The sequence below is a fragment of the Mesoplodon bidens genome (assembly GCF_964165515.1).
Source record: "Mesoplodon bidens genome assembly, chromosome: 6".
Taxonomy (NCBI): domain Eukaryota; kingdom Metazoa; phylum Chordata; class Mammalia; order Artiodactyla; family Ziphiidae; genus Mesoplodon; species Mesoplodon bidens.
Genome location: NC_138162.1, coordinates 109,426,547 through 109,439,096, shown reverse-complemented (window position 1 = coordinate 109,439,096; position 12,550 = coordinate 109,426,547). Strand labels below are relative to the sequence as shown.

Here is a 12,550-nt window from a genome sequence, read left to right as displayed (position 1 = left end):
GCATCTCATCCTGTTTACTTTAGAACAGTGACACCACTTTACAGATTTTGGACTAGTGAAATAGGAAACAGAAAGAATAAAAGAGATCAAGAAATAATTTGGCGAGTATAACTTTAGAGCTCTGACCTGATCATGATAAGGGTTCCCGTTCCTGTTAACTTGTGCCCAGAGCCACTCAGTACAGAACAACCAAGATATTAATTCCTAACCTGAAAAGGGAACCAAAAAAAGAAGAAGAAGAAAACCGAAGTATTTGTCTTTTCGGCCTGTTTCATAATATAGCATCTGTGCCTTTTAATGAGTGAGGCCTAGGTGCCTGGTGCCATGTGGATAGACTGAATCTCTCAGAGATGTGACAAGTAAAGACTGTTGGATGTGTCTCCCAAATGGTCTCCATCATCTTTCTGTTTTACTTTAAACTTTCTGGTTCACTTGAAAATAGTTTCTAAGTGGAGAAGAATGTTTCTGTTATTTTTCCCTGCGAACTTATCTGGCATGACTGTACTGCTGAATGCTCATCACACATTCTTATTGTGGTTCTTTTCTAGGAGCTTTTTGGTGCAGTCCAGGTGACTCCTTTAAGCTCTGGCTATGCCCTTGGAAGCTCCAACTGGATTATCCAATCCCATTATGAGAAAGTGTCTTACGTCTCTGGATCCTCCTTGCTTACCACACACCCCCAGGTAATTCTAAATTCTCTTTTAACAGCTCAGCTTTTTGGTTATTTACCCTAAATTCAGAATGTGTCCAAAGTACCATCAACTGTTTTTAAATCTTCCTAATTTCAGTTTCTACAAACACTCCTTTTTTTTTTGTGGTACGCGGGCCTCTCACTGTTGTGGCCTCTCCCGTTGCGGAGCACAGGCTCCAGACGCACAGGCTCAGTGGCCATGGCTCACGGGCCCAGCCGCTCTGCGGCACGTGGGATCTTCCCGGACCGGGGCACAAACCTGTGTTCCCTGCATCGGCAGGCGGACTCTCAACCACTGCGCCACCAGGGAAGCCCAAACACTCTTTTTTTTTTTATTGTGGTAAGAACACTTAACATAAGATATACCCTCATAATAAATGTGTAACTGTACAATACATGATTGTTGACTATAAGTGCGATGTTGTATAGCAGATCTGTAGAGCTTATTCATCTTGCTTACCTGAAACTTTACGTCCTCCTTTTTATCAGAGTTAGAGTGTTCGTGTCCATAGTTCCTCTGTAAGATCCTGCTGCCTTTAGGTCACCTCTAGGATTTAGAGGTTTCCCAACACTTCCAATAACCAGAGCCTGATGAGTGTAACAGAGATGATCACTTGTTTACTCAACAAATATTAATAACTTAATATTTACTAAGGGCCTGCTATGTGTCAAGCACTCATCTAGGTATTAGAGATTCAGTGGTGACCCACAGACGAAGTCCCTTCTCATGAATCTGCCTTCATTGATGTATAGAGAGAGAATGGTGTGCTAAAAATAAATGAGCAACGTAATTCCAGATTCTGACACGAGTACTGAAAACAACGAAGCAGAATTATATATAGAGTGATGGAGACTAGTTTAAATTGGATGGTCAGAGGAAGCTTCTAGGGACAGTCTCATTGGAACTGAGACCTGGAGAAATGAGGCATGTAAAGCTGTGGACAAAGCATTACAGGGACATGGCAGATGAAGGGCTCCTAACACCAGAACAAGCTGGGCATGTCTGCAGAGCAGAGGAGACCATTGTGATTGCAGCATACTAAGTATGATCAGGACACATCCAAGAGGTTAGCAGACACCAGGCCATGTAGGACTTTGTAGGCCATGATGAGAAATTTGGATTTTATTTGAATGTATAGACTGAAGCTACTGGAAAGTTTTAAGGTAGTCGTTCATTATCAGTCATGTTGGCAAGCACCTAAGTGCATAAATATTGTTATAAATGTTAGTTATTCCATTTTAGGTATTTGTAAAGAATTTATTGCTCATTTCATAAATCTTGGTTCTTTCCATGTTTGTAAAGGAGGGCAAGGGAGATTAGATATTGTTAGTTAGATATTGTTAGTTAGCCGGTGGATGGGTGGGTGGATGGATGGATAGATAACTTGGGGGAGTCCATGTCCCATTTTAATATAGGAAAAAGAATGACTGCTGTAAGTCTAGAACAGTAGGATTCTTCTGAGCTGCCACTCTGCATTGTTTTTGTACCTTTTTTATAATCAAGTTTCATTTCAAGGTCTAGAGGGGACAAGTGGCTATTTTTTCCTATAGCTAGCAGAATTCTGGGCCTTTCCCGCTTATTGAAATCAAAAGCCCATCAGTGTCATCCTAATCTGCTTCATTGAAACAAATTTTTTATTGGCAGCTTCTATCATTCCTGATATATTCTCCCATAAAAGACAGAAAGATGACTTGGCTGCCAACTCTTCCAATTTGTCCTGCCTTTGCGATACTCTTGACGTAATTTCCAGTAAATTATACTTACAAGGTCTGTAAATTTAAAGGGAAAATAAGGTCTTGAAAGTAATGAGCAGCATACCTAAGTAATTAATTTTAATCTCTAGCTGGCAACCACTATTGTATGTAAAAAAGAAAGTAAATTAGATTTTCTTTTACCCAGATAATTGGATTCTATATTGAATTAGCAGGGATAAGGAAAGGTTTGGTTTGAAAAAACTTGATATTTTACTTCAGAGGTCAGCAGACCACCTGTTCTGATAAATAATGTTTTGTTGGAATACCAGCACACCCATTTGCTTCATGGGTTGTTTGTGGCTGATTACACCCTATCATGGCAGTTATACTTTTCGACTTTATAGAAAAGGGCCAATCACCAATCAGCTTTAGTAATGGAACCCCATGACCTAGGAAGAATGTGGCAGGCAGCTATACTGATCTAATAAGCATATGGAAATGAGGCTTTGGATTAAGCCTGTTCCAGTAAGAATGGAAATGTAAGTTAAAGAAACATCGGCAGATCTTTAATTCAACAAACATTTCTTGAATAACTGCTGTCTTCAGGGAAGGAAAAATACAAGTCAAAGATTTTATGCCTGGACGACACTGAGAATGATGATAATGACACTAATCCAGTTGACAAGGAGGAGTTGGCGGGGTTGGGGAGGCGGCTGCGGTCATTAGTTTCAGAAGGGGGTGGTGTGTGTGATGAATAGGAATTAGAGAGAACATTGGACAGATGGAAATGCAGAGCTGGAAGCTGGATATGAAGGCAAGCCTGGAGACAAATTGGAGAGCCATCAGATTTTTTTATATATATAACATGCTGAGGATTAAAGACTGAGCTGTGGGAAACAGTGGAAGGAAGAAAAATGGTCTTGAATAAGAATGTTTGGAGAATTGAGGCCAAAAAAAGTACAGCATCCCAAATGGAAAAGGAAGAGAACTAGCCTTTACTGAGCACACCGTCTCAGTATTAATTTCTTAAATCGATCTAATATTCAGCAACCATGGTGAATTCTCATAGTAATTCTGATATTTATCTGTTGATGATAGTATCTGCAAAGAAGTAACCGTTTTGTCACTAAGCTTCCAATCCTTGTATCTTTTCTTGTTCCCATCTTGTAACTAAGCTCTCTAGTTCCATGTTAAACAGAAGTGCTGATAACTGCATCATTGTTTTATATCTGATTTTGAAGGGAATGCTTTCCTAGTCTCTTCATTAAATATGATGCTTATATGTCTTTATTTGTCAGGTTAAGGAGTTTCTCCTCTGTTCCTAATTTTCTGATTTTTTAAAACCAGATATAGGTGTTATTTTTATCAAATACTTTTTCTGAGTCTGTGAGTTAATCATGTGATTTCTTTCATTGAGACCATTAATGTAGTGAATTGTAATGTTAACTTTTCTCGCATGTAACCATCCTTGCATTCCTGAGATAAATCTTACTTGATCATATAATTTATTCTTTTTAAAATACCTTCCTGGAATCATTTGGTCAGTATTTTATTGAAGTTTATAATCTGTATCCATAAGTGAAAAATGGACCCATACATTATTTTCTTGTACTATCTTCATTTGTTTGGAATCAAGGTACATTAGTCTCATCAGATGATTTGGGCACCTCTCCCTCTTTTTCTGATGGCCAGAAATTTACAAGATAGGGATTATCTTCTCTTGAAAGTCAGATTCCCCATAAAATTGTCTAAGTGTCCATTTTAATTTTTTCGTAGCTATTGAATTATATTTTCTGGGTCAAAGGTATGCCAGTTTTGCAGAGATTTGTCCATTTTTCCTAGGTTTTCAAAAATCATACACATGGAATTATATGTGTACAATTTATATTTTAAACTTTTGTGTAATTCTATTTTCATTCTAAATTTTTTTTCATTATGTCTTCTTTTTTTCCTCTTGTTCAGACTTGCCAGAGGTTTGCCGACATTACTGATTTTCTTCAAAGAAAAATTTTTGCTTTCAATGGTTTTTGTTGTATTTCTACTCTCTGTTCTGCCCTTTATTACTTCCTTCCTTGGGTGAACCATGCTGCATTTCTTTTAATACTTAGCTCATTTGTTTCAGTCTTTCTTTGCTCTCCAATAAGTATATTTAAAGCTGTCAGTTTCCCTCAGTATCATTTAACTGTTAAATGTTGATATGAAGTGCTTTGTCATTCATATCTAAGTATATCATAATTTCCTTCTTTATGTTCCTGATTTAAATAACCAAAAGTTATTTTATAGTATACTTTTGTTTCTAGTCTATCCCAGTATGGTTAGACTTAGCGTTAGACAAGACTTTTGTCATGTTATACTTACATTTCAGGATTCTTTTCTAATTTTCTTTTACATTATAATAAGAGTATACTGATTCCTTGAAATTTGTTTAGGCTTACTTTGAAACACAATCCTTTTTGGTAAATGTTCAACATATGTTGGAAAAGACTGTGTATTCAGTGCTGAGTGAAAATTTTTTCTGTATGTATTTATTCATTTGAGTCTGTTGTGTTTTTAAATCTCCTATCTTTCCTTAGCTACCAGTTTCTGAAAAGGATGTGTTATTTGTTGATTTATCTATTTCTCCTTAAAGTTTTACTGATTATTGCTTTTTATATTTTTAAGCTGTACACTCAGGGGTATACATGTTCATGTGATCATTGTGTCTTATTTATCAGTTATTCCTTCTATCAGGATGTTTTCTTTTTTTTCTCTATCAAAACTGCATTAAAAGCCAGAAGACTTTTTCCCCTTCCATACTTGCCTGCTAGTGTTTTTCATCCCTTTTTTTTTTCCCACTCTTTCTGTGTCCTTTTCTACCGAATCCCTTGTAGACAACATAGTAAGGGATTTTTGTTTTTTTTTTCCTTTTTCAAGCTAGAGAGTCTCTTTGATTAGTGAAACCGTTTATGTTTCATCTAATCACTATTGTATTGGGGGCTTATTTTTGCCATCTTCATGTTTTTTTAGTTTACTTCATTCTTTTCCCCATGTTTTCTTGCCTTCTTTTAAAAGTCTAAATTTCTTTCTGCAAGTTTGAAGACATATATATCTTTTAACTTTTTATTTTATATTGGAGTCGAGTTGATTTAACAATGTTGTATCAGTTTCAGGTGGACAGCAAAGTGATTCAGTTATACGTATACACGTATCTATTCTTCTTCAAATTCTTTTCCCATTTAGGTTGTTACATAATATTGAGTAGAGTTCCTTGTGCTATACAGTAGATTCTTGTTAGTTATCCATATATATTTTATTTTTATTCTTCCGGGTTATTCCTTCATTTGTCCTTCCTGTGAGTATCTTATCACTGTCACCTGTATCTCTCCCTCCAGAGCCACACCTTCCTCTTGTCCCTCCCATCTTTTTCCTCTTCCTTCCTCCCACCTTCCCCCCCCCCCCGCCCACCATTGTCAGTAGTGTCTAGAAATGTAGTCCCAGGTTATTTAAAATATACGTAGGGTGGTGAATATATCGCGTATTTAGACAACAGTGAACTTTGTTCGTTTTTTCTTTCTTCCCAACCTTATTTCCCATAAATCTCATAAGCCTTCGAGATTTACTCTTCTTTTTCCAAGAATACTTGAGGAATGTTCACCAAGAGGTAAACCTTATAAGGCCATGAACTACTAAGAACATCTTACTAGATGGGTGGTGGCTCTCAGGAAGAATGAGGCTAGAGATGTTTTGAGAGCAGGAAGCTTCTCTCCATTTGGGAACTTCTGCCTTAGAACAGTGGTTCTTAACATTTTGTGGGTCATGGATCCAAAAGCCTGGTGGTAAGAATTTGATGAGAACTTTTTTTTTTTTTTTAATCTGCACACCTACACAAGATTTTACATTTATTTTCTGGAGACTGTGAGTTTATAGAGTCCTCAGAAGCCCATTGTGATTCATCAGGTTAAGAATCCCTGACTTAGAACTTCGGAAAGAATCTTTTTTGTAAGAAATAAATTTTTTTTAATTAATTGAGAATTTTTACCCAATCAATTCCCTGAAGCTTCTGATGTTCACGGTGGGAATTCCTTCTTGCCCTTGGGGTTGGAGGAGGCCGGTAGCTGGCCTGAGAGAACGTTTCCTTCTACCCGACACGGCCCATATTTACTCTCTCCCCTTCCTATCCTTCTCCCTTTGGAGTTCAGGGAGATGCTCCTCCTGGTTTGTTTTCCTGAGGTCTTAAAGACTGTGGCAGTAATACATGTAGATTCTTCCCTTAAATCTAAAGAAAATATCTTAAATTTGGAGTCCTTGAATCAGGTTTTTAGAGCTCAGGCAGTTGCCTGGGTAGGTTTGTTTTGCTCTGTTTTGTTTTTTAAATTTTTCTTCTTCCCTCTGAATTCCCCAAATGTTTTGTTATTGTTTATGCAATTCTTTAATCTAGATGCTCTGCAGTAAAAGGTTTTTTTGGCTTTTTGGTTATTCTACTGCATTTTATTTTATTGTAATAAATCAGTGACTTGCTTCAAATCTTCATGTGGATGTACATGTTAGCATTTTTCAGCTAGTCCTTAGTCTTCTGATGGAAATATCTGTAGGCTGCTACTTCTCCCTCCAGGCCTGGCTTCATGGGGATCTTACAGTCAATCAGGTTCAGTCCTTGGGAATTTTCTAGGAGTGTCAGACTTACCCTGGTACAGAACTGGGGGCTTAAAATCACATGGTTACCCTCATGCACAGAGCAGAGCTGGGATGAAGGTCAACACAAAGACATTGTCCCGCATCCACAAAACTCATGTTAATATAGGTGGTTGAGGCTTCCTTTGCTCCCCTGATAACCTGGTCCCCGTGGAACACCTGGGCTTCAATTCTGCGCTCCCTTCTGTAGCATCAGAGCCCACTGCGTGAGAGCCAGGCCTGGGCTGAGTGTGGACCCGTCAAGAGGGGGCAACCTGAAAACTATCACTTTTCTGGGCCTCAGTTACTCTACGGAGACGGGATGACTGACATTCTTCAGCATCACGTCTCTGTATAGCTGTCCCTGGGATATGTCCACAAAGGGCCCACTCTTCCTGGGTAAAGGACACAGCCATGTCCCCGAAATGTTATTTAGGAAAAATGTCTGGGACAAACCGCAGCATACAGTTCCTTCCTCAGCTGCCAGGGCTGTGGGCAGGAAGCTTGTTCCTGTCCATGGATGCAGCCCCAAGTTGTCCCAAAGCCTCGGCCTCCTCATTGTTGGTCCTGAGGAAGCAAAGCTCTGTCCTCACTGGCAACGTAGCACCAACCAGTAAAAGTTAAACTTGATATATTTGGGGGCGGGAGCGGTGAGGAAGCTGAGCTCCACACGGTTTGTGATTGGTTCGGAGAATCGGGCTCAGTAAGCAGATCCCGTGAAGCGAGGAGGGAGAGACTGAACAACTTGCTGGACTCCTGTCTGTTTCTTTCCACACTTGCTGTTTTGTTTCCTCTCTGGCAGACAGCTTCTCTCTGCAGAGTATTTCCTTCTCTCAAAAGTAATATATGCTACTTACGTGCATTCATTTGTTTATTCATTCCTTCCTTCCGTCATCTAGTCTGTTGTATTTCCTAAACCCCTGCTTTGGGCAGTGAAATGTGCTAGGCTGCAAGAGGAACATAGATGGGTAGGTGCTGGATTTACACAAGTTATCATAGAGAAAGAAGATGAGTGCACACAGGACTTTTCTCCAGGGTACAAGGGATTGATCCTTTCAGATTAGAAATCCAGCGAAGTGCTGTGGGATTCAGAAGTGGGGTTGCACCCCTTCCTGTTGGGGACTAGGAGACCTCTTGGAAGAGTGGGCTTTTAATTGGCCTTAGAAGGCGGGTACGATGTGCTTCATGATTCCAAATATACTTCCTGCTTTCTCTCATCAAAGAAGCATAGGTCATTGGGTCATTAACTTTTTCACTGATTCCTCCTTTTCTACCTTTAAGCAAATCGGAGGGGTTTTAATATGGAAAAAGGCTTTCAGAAGACTGGTCTCATCACCTGCTGCCATAGTCTCTCTCTTAACCATGATGAGATTTCTCCTATTCACCTTGTTCAACTCGGTCTGTGAACATTACTTTCTCATCTTTTACCTCCTGGATTTATTTCACATCTCTAGCTCAACAGTGATCAGTTTCTGGTCAAACTGAACTTTTTCTGTTTTCCACAGCATCTCACAACAGCACCATTCATCAGTCTCTTGTTGACATTCCTTTTAGTCTAGGCTCCTGTAGCAATCTTTTTGTTGTTGTTGTATTCCTCTTCTTGCTCTACCTGATCTTTTGCCATATTACAGGGTGAATGCACCATAAACTTAATCTTTCCCCAACCCCTGAGTTTTATAGGTAGGAAGCTCTTCACTGCATTTTGTACTTCTCTTGTCTTTGCCCCTCTCCCACGTTCCTTACAGTGTCCCTCCAGCCTTGGCCCTAGACCCACTTTTCTTTTCCTCACTCCAAGTGAACTGACATTTCTGTTAAGTACTTTTTTTTTTTTTTTTTTTTTTGCGGTACGCGGGCCTCTCACTGTTGTGGCCTCTCCCGTTGTGGAGCACAGGCTCCAGACGTGCAGGCTCAGCGGCCATGGCTCACGGGCCCAGCCGCTCCGCGGCATGGGGGATCTTCCCGGACCGGGGCACAAACCCGTGTCCCCTGCATCGGCAGGCGGACTCTCAACCACTGCGCCACCAGGGAAGCCCCTCTGTTAAGTACTTTGATGAAGGTACCTAGCAGATCTCCATATTCATCACATGCCACTGTTTTATCTTTAAGCCCAGATTAAATCATTTCCCTATCCTCAGAACACCTGCAGCCGATGCTGGACTTATTATTGCCTCCTTATTCTTTTAAATCACTGCATCCAGATTTCCCTTTGACTGCATTTCTGACTTCAGATTTTGGAGCATGTTAAAGTCTGCTTTCTCCCTTGTCCTGTATATTCAATCCATTCCCCAAAGTCTGTTAATTGTTTTGTATGATGTGTAGATCTGCTTCTTCCAGCTCCTCAAATGCCATGAAATTGTCATTTTTTTTCCCTTTATGTCTGTCTGGGCTGCCTTCAAAGTGTTCTCCGTCTGTTTGGTCTCACCCCCCTTCCTTCAGCTATTGTCTGTGTTTGTTTAAAAATGTCATCCTCCGGCTGGAGACCATTGACTCCTTATTGCCTAGCCTATCAGTCTTCACGATTCTGACCTTTTAGGCCCTTAACCAATAATACTTTCTCTCTTCTTCCTAATTTCTTTTCTCAAATAAATCCGTTTGGCATCTACAGGCTGCCTTCCCCTGCCCTCTGCCCTCCCTGGCCCTCCTCCTGCTGCTGACATGCTTATCTCATGTTCCTGACTTGTAGTGCCTATTTCCTAGCATGGAATGTTCTCACTTTGCTTACCAGAATGCAGGTTCTTTTCATGTGTTCATTTATTCAATGAATGTTTATTTACTATTTGCTGTGTGCCAGGCATCTTGCCAGGAAGTAAGGATACAAAGTCCTTCCTCTCAGGGAGCTTCATAGTCCCATGGGGGACACAGACAGGTAAACAGGCGATTACAATTCAGTGTGGTCGGTGCTGGGATAGTGAGGCTTGGAGGCCATGAGGGCACATGTAGGAGGGACGTCTTGGTGTGGGGGGTTTGGGGGGGAGGGGTGTCACTCAGCCATTCCAAAGTCCGCCTGAAATTGAGTATTAAGTTCCTTAGCCAAAGAGAGAAAGAAAACTAGAACCAAAACTTCATCTGCCAAAAAGCCATATACCAGTAACCTCCCCTGGCCTAGTGCAGCCCTCTAGTCTGCATTCGTCCTGGCACTTAGCTACTCAGTGCAGACTCAAGAAATATGAATTACATTTTTTATGGCTTTTGGGAAAATCCTCCTTTTTGATTATACATACTTGTTTTCTCTTCAACTCGGTCGTAAGCTTCTAGGGCCTAGAAACTGGATCTCCTTTTTCTCATGCCCTGTGCAAAGTGTCCAGTAAAAATTAGTCAGCAGAGGGGACTTCCCTGGTGGCACAGTGGTTAAGAATCCACCTGCCAGTGAAGGGGACACGGGTTCGATCTCTGGTCTGGGAAGATCCCACATGCCGTGGAGCAGCTAAGCCCGTGTGCCATAACTACTGAGCCTGCACTCTAGAGCCCACGAGCCACAACTACTGAAGGCCATGCTCTCTAGGGCCCGAGTGCTGCAACTACTGAGCCCACATGCTGCAACTACTGAAGCCTGCACGCCCTAGACCCCACGCACCACAACTACTGAAGCCCATGCACTCTAGGGCCCGAGTGCCACAACTACTGAGCCCACATGCTGCAACTACTGAAACCCGCGTGCCTGGAGTCCTGCTCCACAGCAAGAGAAGCCTCAGTGAGAAGCCCGCACGCTGTAACTTAGAGAAAGCCACGCACAGCAGCAAAGACCCAACACAGCTAAAAAAAATTTTTTAATTAAAAAAAATATATATGTATAAAAAAAATTAATCATCAGAGGACCAGCACAAAGACCACAGCATCCTTGGACCTATGATTTTCCAAAATTTTATTCCACAAGTTTGATTGTGACTGTCAACTTTGTAAGGTATTTTTATTTGATTCTTGGACACAGTGGAATTTTCCATTTTTGTGAGTTTAAACAAAATATTCCCACTTAAGGCACTCAGCGAGTGACCACTGACGCCAGTAATATATGCATTTGCCCTTTGGTGGTGAAATGGAGATGGTGGTGGTGGTGTCAGCTTGGTTTGGAGAGTGTCACTAAAAGCCTTTTAAGACTACTTTTTTTATAGTAGCCCTGGGAATCCACAAGAAATGTCTCCCAAGTTTTAGGGCTAAAATTATGAACATCTAGTCTGACTTGACCATGAAGTATCTCAGTGTCCAGCTCGGTGGTAGTCATGTTGTAGTACTGCCTTTGTTTTTTATTATGAAGGAAGGCAGTGGTAATGGTGGAGGTTCAGAGATGATCATGTTTTCAGTGCCAGAGTTTTCTCCCCACTGAGTCTTTGTTTAGATCAGTAGTCCTTAATTAACCTTTTGGGGGTCATGGCCCCAAATGACAACCTAATTAAATCTGTGGAAAAATGTATACAGGCACACAGAATTGTGTGTACCATTTCAGGAGGTTCCTAGGCCCTCTGAATCCCCCATCAGCCCTGTGAATCATCAGTGGCTTGTTCTAATAAGATTCTTATAAAATTGTTGTGCTTTTAAGCTGAATATGCTATCCAGTGAAGCTTGGTCCTTTTGGTCACCGTTCCAGTTTCCTTCTGCTTGGTGTGTGCACACAATGAACGTTCCCAAGGCTCTTTACACATCAGCTGCTATAAACCTCTGTCTTTACTTCCCCTTTCCTCCTTCTCAGGAAACAATGAACATATATATATATATATGAGTGTGTGTGTTTGTTGGAGAAGTGCAAATTGGTAGATTAGTTCTGCCTGAGCAGAGGAAAAGCTCTTACACGCATTGTTATGTATCTGTGCAAATAGGAATTAGAAGCTACTCAGTGTAATTGTCACAACTGTGCTTTTCCTTTATTCATGTGAAAGAAGTATTTTTCAGGTTATAAAGCAGCTTATATAACCACACTCATGTTATTTTAAAAAATAATGAAGCCCATATATCCTTGTGTATATAAAATGCTAAAGGATGCTACATCAAAAGGCATGTATACTCAGAGATAGCAATACAGATGGTAGGTGTTTGCTGCACTGCTATTTGAAATTTTGGGGGGAATTCTGGGTGGAACAGAAAGAAGAAGGATAAGGCTTCTCAGTAAACAGTGTTTCTGGCTTTTTTCTTCTGATGTTCTGGTGAGTATGTTAAATGAAACTGAGGAAAAGATGCATTACAAAGTGAAAACATTGATGAGCTCTCCAGCATCTCAATCCATGGGCCTTCATTTTTTTCCCTTTCTATTCCTCTTATTAAGTACTTTTTAAATTTTAAAAAAAAAATTTTTCTTTTTTTATTTTTTGCTTTATAACAAATTTAATCAGTTATACATATACATATGTTCCCATATCCCCTCCCTTTTGCGTCTCCCTCCCACCCTCCCTATCCCACCCCTCCAGGCGGTCACAAAGCACCGAGCTGATCTCCCTGTGCTATGCGGCTTCTTCCCACTAGCTATCTACCTTATGTTTGGTAGTGTATATATGTCCATGCTGCTCTTTCACTTTGTCACAGCTT

The 12,550-nt window shown here is 40.5% G+C and overlaps 1 protein-coding gene across 3 annotated transcripts in view; it reads left to right on the top strand.

The window, feature by feature from the left end:
* The window catches only part of INTS9 (integrator complex subunit 9), a 115,777-nt gene that overhangs the window by 66,811 nt on the left and 36,416 nt on the right, over positions 1-12,550 (top strand). For all 3 annotated transcript variants that reach the window (XM_081237007.1, XM_081237006.1, XM_081237005.1), the window contains one exon: positions 549-683. In XM_081237007.1, coding sequence (XP_081093133.1) covers positions 549-683 — 135 coding nt within the window. The remainder of the gene's footprint in view (positions 1-548; positions 684-12,550) is intronic.